The 8,449-nt window shown below is 44.2% G+C and overlaps 1 protein-coding gene across 2 annotated transcripts; it reads right to left on the bottom strand.

Moving 5' to 3' along the window:
* Window positions 1-580: 580 nt before the first annotated feature.
* Window positions 581-7,764, bottom strand: ALYREF (Aly/REF export factor). 2 transcript variants are annotated; one of them, XM_078653806.1, is made up of 6 exons: window positions 7,349-7,764; window positions 5,527-5,700; window positions 4,481-4,628; window positions 1,997-2,060; window positions 1,704-1,878; window positions 581-1,227 (listed from the first exon to the last, which is right to left on the bottom strand). In XM_078653806.1, the coding sequence occupies exons 1-6, from the start codon at window positions 7,595-7,597 to the stop codon at window positions 1,213-1,215; spliced, it is 825 nt and encodes a 274-aa protein (XP_078509932.1). In that variant the 5' UTR covers window positions 7,598-7,764; the 3' UTR covers window positions 581-1,212. The 2 variants fall into 2 exon arrangements, with proteins under 2 accessions (XP_078509932.1, XP_078509933.1); XM_078653807.1 differs by having other exon boundaries at window positions 5,539-5,700.
* Between the last annotated feature and the right edge of the window lie 685 nt (window positions 7,765-8,449).

Below are 8,449 nucleotides of genomic sequence, written 5' to 3'. Positions count from 1 at the left end.
GATGTGTCCATTATATTGAACAAATCTTATTTTTCTAAATTAGTCTAAAATTTCTTCTTGGGTGCGTCTTCGTTGACTGCAATAACTGCTTAACCCTCCACCCTGAAAAGCAGAAGCTGCTTGACTACTACCACAAATAGAACAAATGGGATTATTAAAGTACGCCTCTGTAAACCAATATGGGTTGTCTGAACTTTTTGCACGTGTCCCTACATTGGCCCACTACATAGAAAGGCAGCTTCCTACGGCTACAATGTGAACCTAAATTGGGTATATACACAGCAAAAACACTTCATTCAATATAAAACTAAATCATTCCTACTTTCGCATGTAGCACTTCATGTTCAAGACAAGTGGGACTACATTTGCAGACCGACATGCTAGATAGGGAGCAATCAGCCAATGGTCCACATTTCACATGATTCCTGGTGATACATTACAGGCTACTGGATTAATGCATGTACAATTACAATTGGTGACTGTAGGCACGGGCAAGCATACATCATCATAGCATTATCGCGGTCACAACTGCTCATTATGCAAAGCCTTAAGGAATAAAAAAATCTGAATGGCCAGCCTCCGCATTTTACATAGGCTTTATTTAGAAGTATAAAACAATGATCAGTAAAGAGCTGTTGGCAATGCATACGTCCATCCATGGAGGCTAAAGTTCACAGCTTTTATTGACGCCTCTTACTAAGATTTAGAGTCGAGGTTGCTTCCGATCCATCACAAAAAAAGGCCATCAACACTGAAGAGAAGTAAGTTCATGGAGCAATGTCAGCAAGTCCACATGCAGATAGGTTCAAGTGCACAAAATTGAGACAACTGATTTCTGATAGTTTGGAATATGTGCAGCATTACACCGAACAAAGTAACAGATGTAACAGCTGAGGAATGACTATTTTCTTTACCACGCCAGAAAAGTCCAATTAAAGAATAGCTGGATACCAAGTAAACTGAATTCTCCTTAGACAATTTTAATCTGGTGTAGGTGAAGTAGGCCTTCCCACAATATAATACAAGGAAAACGTGTTTCAAAATAACTTCGTAGAAAATAATCCGCTCGAGATTTAAAAAAAGAAATATATGACTGAGGTTAAAACCCTTTTTGAAAGTAAAACGTAATTGTTCATAGTTGTATCAATCCTACATCAGAACACTGAATCCGCCATAATGCTGAGTCTTCATTTCTGTAGATTTGCTTGCTGGTTAGCTGGTATCCATCTGAAATGAAATAGAATTTGTATTATGTAGACTGAACAAAGTGAAAAGTAAGCGATTGCTTTTTGCAACTAAATAGCTTTTACTCTCGTTACTGTATATAGTTGCCATAATATACTGCTGCGCCATTTGTTTTCATACGCAATATTCCAGCTCTAGTGCGATTTTGCAGCAAAGGATGAACAGTAAACTGCCCAGAAACTAAGTACAATAAGCTCTGAAATCAGGTGAAGATGTGACTCCTATAGCAAGGAAGGTCTTGGTCAAATAGACTAGCCAGTCCGATCCATTTTCTTTCTCTGCTGGCACACAGGTGTACATAATAACCTAACCCTCTCCCTAAAGCTTACTAACTCGAAAACCATAGTGTAACGGGTTTAATTATTTCTGTATCGTTCCAGATGCCCGTTTGCTCATAAAAAATTATGGATGAATTATAACAGTATGGGTAACCCAAAAATGGTGAGGTAATGACGTACTCTAGCATTGTAGGCATCCAGCTGTGCATCAAGTTCTTCTGCTGACAACGGTTTAGGGTTCCGTGCGGGCCCCCCTCTGCCTCTACTTCTGTTTCCACGACCCCTTCGGTTTCCACCACCTCCGCCAAATCCACCAAGGCCACCACGAGGCCTGCTCATTCCACCTCGATTTAAACTGGAATAAAAAAAAGTTATTAACACAAGAACAATTTGTTTCTTAGCACGATCTAACAGTTGACACCAAACTCTACATTTGGCATTTATGAGATAGGCAGTATAGTCATCACTCTTACCTTTGAGGCGGCCTTCTCTGCAGGTCTATTTGTGAAGTCACTAGCTGGATGCTCATTGGACGCCCTGGAGGTTAAGAAACAGAGCTTAGACCAAATAAACGTTGTTAAAGGCTAAGACTTCAAAGTTGGAACCTCACACAGGGTATCCGATTCATGCAGTGCATTTCACACAAGCCAATAGCACTCAAAAATACGCGTCGGGTGGGAGTATTGTACATCAAACTTGTTAACAAACGTGGTTTGCCAATAGCCGAACAGAATAAACAAAATCTCTCGACACTTGTGCAAGAAATGATTGTATAGCATCCAGCACAAGTCTTTAACCACACTGTACTGGTCACTAGAACCACAAACGAATGCATTCATGTCTGCTGGTGCAACAAAGCATGTCACCATACGACTTAACACACCCAAAAGGAACTATCCTGAAAGCTACACTGCAAAGCATGACCTCGTATATCCTCCATCTGGATCACCGACCACTCCAACGACACATTCTCGTACATGTTTCAAAGCCGACTCCTTGATCCTTTGACAAGTCTCAAAACCATAATGGCTACACAGTGCCTAATACCACTTAAACTTCATCCATATGTTAGGCTTGGCGATCTATGCCGAGCCCCACAATAACGACATCCGCTCAGAGTATGTTGTCTGGTAGTCTGACTAGATGAAGCCTGGACAACTTGTGGCTTCTGTAATAGAGAGTAAGTAGATCAACATGGCACAACTTCCCTAAACAGATTAGTCAGTTGAGTAAACGAAATGTAACAGTGAGATGAGAAAATGGCATGTCCAACCAGATCTCATAAATATATGAGCTAAAATGAAACCTGGAGGCAAAGTTTTAACAAACTCCTGTAAACAAACATTTGATGCGCCTATGTATTGAAGATTGGAAAGCTGTGCCCAAAAGTCAAATATCTGTTACAGAAAGTTACCTATACAACATACACATTATATGAGTCTAAATTAATTTGTTCTCACCTAGGCAGCACCTGCGGTGTTGAAACATTGACACTGAACCATAGTCACAGATCTGGGTTGAATCAATCTTTCTTTAGCTCACTTTGCCACCCCAGTTCAGCCCCAGCCATATGCAAATCTGTCTGGACCCCATGCCACATGGGAACAGTCACGACCGGTTTTCCCTAGACGCGAAACAAGCGGATTGGCCAGGCTAGCTTGAATCCAGTGGCTAAGTTATGTTATAGAGAACTTGTAACGCGCGCACGAATACTATGGAGTGTCCTGGCTAAGTGAACAAGGGACCCACAACTGGGCATACTGTGCCAACTTAAGGCAGACAAAGCAACACAAGACCTGGCTTGGCAGTTCAGGCTTGACTGTTCCGAGGCACAGGGCCAAGACTGATTTGTATTTAGTTGGATCTGAACTGAGGTGGCAAAGTGAGCTAAAGAACGGAGATGGATTCAACCAAGATGTGTGACTCTGGGAGAGTCTGAAAAGTTTCAGCGCTCCATATCACCCCGTTGCATTTGTATTGAGGATATGGCATAAAGCTCTGCCAACCCTTTTAATTGACTCTTTGTAAATGGTGGCTTTTTATCGGTCAATAGGCTCAGTTGTCCCTCATCTCTTGTAACCTCCCATGAGGACACCCCCTGCCACATGTGTTGCGACTCCCTAGGTTTTAATTACAGCCTTGAAGCACTATTTTCTTAAATGGCTTCAGGCAGGACAGTTCGTACTAAGCTAGGCTGGCAGTGGTTACTTCACTCACTAGAGCATCTCACATTTATAGACCGCCAATAAATGCCCCTTAAACAGCTACACAGTACAACCTAATCCTAAATTAATGTAAACATTTGACATTTCAAAGCTACTAACTGTATACATGGACATAGCCATTTGAATGTACTCTTAGTACTGGCTTGCATGCAACGCAAGATGGGTAGGGTGGGTTTACAGGTAGGGTGGAATTACCATATCGTCTGCTGGGTGCAGTACCAACGGGACCAAGAGGGGCCGGGGCCCCCCTTTTGGGTCACATGGGAATAAACCCTGTAATGTGGCTAGGTCAAAAACATTGGCATTGCCAATAACTCCAACTTTGTAGACATGCAGTGCTGGTGCCTTGCTCACTAGGGACCTCTAGGAGCAGCTTGCGGAAATGCTCAGACATACAATGCTGGTTCCTGGGCTCACTATGCAAGCATTTGCAATGCACTGTCTCGCATTACTGAAATTATAAGTTATTGGTGTTGCCTTATTTGTAAGGTGGGACCTATTGCATTGCAAATGCTGGTTTTTAAAGAGGACAGTTGTAAAATAAATCTACTCCTAGAGAGCATCCACATCTCCCTGGTAAGTCGTTAGAAAACCTCGCTCCTCGCAAATAATGGGCTACAAGATTAAACGCATGGCATACTTTTATATCAACAAATTGCCTCACATACACAAATGTAAGGAAACCATTGACTGCAGTGTGCCAATCAGATGATGTGTGACACCAAGACTTACCGTCGAGGGGGACGCCATTATACTGCTTCATCGCTTTCAGGGCATCTGCTTTCCTCTCAAAGTGAACGTCAGCAGTACCCAAACTGCGGCCTGACCGATCATAGTGCACAGCAGCTTTCTTCAAAGTCCCAAACTCCGCAAAGAGCTCCTAAGGGAAAGAATCGGGACGAACAACTTTAAAGAACTGCACACCTAAAGGCCAACACCTTAAATAGGAATTACACCCATCCCGATTAAAGGCATTTCAATACATGCAGGGTATTTATGAGATTCCAAGTAACAAAATCCCCTATTGCCGTATTTGTGTAGTGTAATCGGGGATGTGTCGTCATCCCCTTTAGACCAAACCACACACCTCACTAGTGTTTAACCGTTTATTTATACGGGGTAATCGTACACAAATATATTCATTTAGCACAGCCAAGTCTTTTTATTCAGTCACAATAAACATTCTTTCCATAGAGAAAAGAATAAATTGCATTATACCCCACGCAGATCTGGATTTTTCGTACTGGACGAATGTCTAATCTCGATCCTGAAGGTTTGATTGTCATGTTACAAGCTTATGATTCCAAATACTTCAGTGTACGATTACCACCTCATCAAGAACCCATCCCAATACAGGCAACGACGGATAACTGGAAAACGTTTTCCGGTGTACAGAAAAAATAAATTAAAATGTCAACTCAGAGGGAGTATCGGCATTGCATTAAAATGGTAACCATGTAAAAGTATTTCCTTTACATAGACAGATCTACAACTTAGTTACCCAATTTCATTCTGCGGTGCAGGCAAATGTAAATATTACTGTTTATACACAAGTACATTCGATATTCCTAAAAGATAGCATTGGGGGCTTTGGTTTGGGGAGCGAATTAAGTGTTTAGTATACAATAGGAACCACTATTGTACACGAGTAGACCAGGTCTGTAATGATAATGCTGCAATGTATGCACACATCAGTGTATAAACCAACTATTAAACGTTCGTCACAATAACTGATAATGAAGTATATGTTTAGTATCCAAATAAACAATGCGTAGTACCTTAATGCTTACCTGAATGTCCGCATCGGATACACCAAAATCCAGATTGGACACTAGGAGTTTGCCACCAGTCTCAACGCCGCCGCCACCACCACCGCCGCCGCCACCACCTCCTCCTCCTCCATAACCACTGTCGAACATGTCATGTTGCCACTTGTCGGGAAGCTGCTTTGGCTGGAAGAGGAAGAAAATGACACGCAATGCTGACTGCACACATTACATCAGCCCTCTCCGCACACAAGGGCGGATTGAGACGTTTAAAAAACATTAAAATATCAGAGTACCCATATCAAGTAGTGGTCCCACTGGCAGTGCCTCGAAGTGTTGGTAAGCTGTGATGCCACCATAGGAACGGTTCACCCCGGTCTGCCCTCCTGTTCACTGTCAAAGTTGGTATGTGTTGGAATCTAGTAGACATACCGTTGTGGTCACCCCGACCCAAATGTATCTAATAACTCTGGACCATCCCCAACTGAGCCATCGAAAAATTCCCCAAAAACATAGTATATTCAGTTCAAATCCAGTGGCGATTCAAACTTCACGCAGGTGTTCTTTGCCCCTTCCAAACACGGGGGCCCGCTTCCAAATGTGCAGTAAGCGGGAAAGTAGGAGCAACGAAGGTAGCTGCACAATGGTTCTGCATGGAATAGGAAACAGAATCCACCAGTCAGACCAGGGAAGGATGTGCAAAAAATTCCACCCCCAATAAACTAATCAATTGGTCAGGACTACTCAAAGTAACGCTCCTGGCACAAAAGATCTTTAACTTCCTACATGACCTGGAAATCCAAAGTTACAAACTCCGTTCCAAGGGCCCAGCAAAAAAAAAAAAAAATAAGCGAGTGTAGTGCCATGTTCCCGCTTCGCTCCCTTATACAAGAATAGAGGGACAACTAGAGAAGAATAAGATGGGATTCACTGACCAAAAGCCCGACTACTAGGCCCCGCCCCAAGCATTTGATCCATCGCCAAAACCAACAGGTTTAAATACCCACCTAATTAGCTTTGCCGTCTGTCCTAAATCAGGCTTGCAAAAAAACACAAACCTATGTTTTTAAGTAACAGAAAAGAACCCTCTTCCATGGCAAAGAGATACCCTCTCGTAAACTATGCGTAGCATCCAGTTTCTTGTAAAAGTGAAAGGACTTCAAATCTGGGACTCAGAATTACTCGGCAAGTATGGACTTTTTAGACCAATACCCACTATAAAAACTAAAATCTCAACAGTGTACTATAAAACGTAGCCCTACTCATCAAAAATAAAAAAAATCGAGTGAAACCAGCTTCCAATGCGATAATCAAGCCCGACAAGAAATTGCCCTAAAACAGAGGTTCCCTGCCCTCCTCCCGCTAGACGTAGCCCCGGTCTTCAAGTCGAGAAGAGTTCGAAGACGGTTCCAACACTTCCAGGTGAGGACCCACTCCTCCGGTTGTCGCTGGCTCGTTGCTGTCAGCCGGATGTCGCTGCTCCCCTTCGGGCTCTCTTCTTCCAGCTGCTCTCCATAGTGGCCGCTCCCACTGCAACAGGAGTGCTCTCACTGGGTGGCTTAAGGTCGCCATTTTGCGCTCTGTGCGCGGGCCGGGACTAGGTCCCTTCCCGGGCGGGCGCCATTTTAGGTATGGCCGGCCCTTAAAGCAGGACTCGACCACTGAGCCATGGGCTTGGCCATCAGTGCAGGCCAGGGCGTCTAGGCCTGTGGCACCGCGGGCCTGAGACCCGCCACCTCTCCTCCTCTCAGGCCCGATCTCCCCAGGGCTCTTACGCCCCAGCTCACAGGCCCGGCTGCCTCTGCTCACAGGATCTCTCGGATGTAACGCTCACCCTGCTGTATGGCGCGGGCCGGACCCTCCCCCGGCTCATAGCCGGTCGGTTCCGCAGGGCTCCACCTCCTCCACCGCCTCCTCTGGGTCCAAGGCCGCTCCGGCCGCCGCCGCCGCCCCCTCCAGGTCCTCCACGGGACCCTCCGCTCCGTCCTCGACCCCCACCACCGCCTCCTCGGGGTCCACCGCCACCTCGGCTCCGATTCATCTTTATGATATCATCTAGGGACATGTCCATCTTGTCGCCCATTGCAGCTGCACGTGAAAAGGGCGCGGCAGAGTGGTTCGTACTCGTGGTTCGTACTCGGTGACGTGGACGGTGGCTCCTCTTGCACAAGTTTCACGATCTCTTCTTCGCGGTGACCGAACGCGTCGCAAACAATGCGTCGTACGTACGACGACACCAGGGTTTTATATGGCACGCACACTTCTCGTGGCGTCACTTCCGGCGTATCAAACGCGTTTCCTTATTGAAGTTTTCCCTTCCGCACGGTTTAACTTGCACAACAAAATGGCGGAAATGACGTTGCACTTTTTTTTAACATGTATTTATTTAATGCGATTTTTATTTAGCGCGAAGTTTACCCGAAGGTGCCAGAGCGCTTTACATAAGAGCCAGTTGCAAAACATAAGGACTAAGGATTACATGCGTTACATAGAGGATACAAACAGAAAACATTGCAAATGTACAAGATGTAAGCTCACACAAGGAAGAGATACAAAGAAAAATTGCAAATGTACAAATAGTAATGTCACGCAAGGAAAAGAAATGAATGGAAATACTCTAAGAGTCACATAGGAATGGTAGAAAGTACAAAGGTCTACTGCATATACTAGTGATTAGAGTTATCTCTATATACATAGGGAAGGGATACGAATGAATATACTCCTAAGTATACTCTGTTTTCATACACACGGTCATGTCATCATCATGCCGAGTGAATTGATTAAATGAAAACGGGCAATTTGAACGTTAGCTACACCATGGGACATTTATTCTTTATTTATTTTTTATTTAATGCGATTTTATATAGCGCAAACTTTACCCGAAGGTGTCAGAGCGCTTTATATAAGAACCAGTTGCAAAACGTAAGGGCTAAGG

The sequence above is a fragment of the Lissotriton helveticus genome, chromosome 7, assembly GCF_964261635.1.
Source record: "Lissotriton helveticus chromosome 7, aLisHel1.1, whole genome shotgun sequence".
In the NCBI taxonomy this organism is placed as follows: domain Eukaryota; kingdom Metazoa; phylum Chordata; class Amphibia; order Caudata; family Salamandridae; genus Lissotriton; species Lissotriton helveticus.
The sequence above is the reverse complement of the archived record's forward strand: the minus strand, read 5'-3'. Positions and strand labels throughout refer to the sequence as shown.

What these genes read in the sequence shown, in the direction of transcription:
- ALYREF (XM_078653806.1), bottom strand. Translation starts at nt 7,597, where the DNA reads ATGGGCGACAAGATGGACATGTCCCTAGATGATATCATAAAGATGAAT. An exon ending in TAATGGCGTCCCCCTCGACG is followed by an intron (nt 2,061 to 4,480) that starts GTAAGTCTTGGT and finishes CTTAACCTCCAG; the next exon opens with GGCGTCCAATGAGCATCCAG. An exon ending in CAGAGAAGGCCGCCTCAAAG is followed by an intron (nt 1,879 to 1,996) that starts GTAAGAGTGATG and finishes TTTTTATTCCAG; the next exon opens with TTTAAATCGAGGTGGAATGA.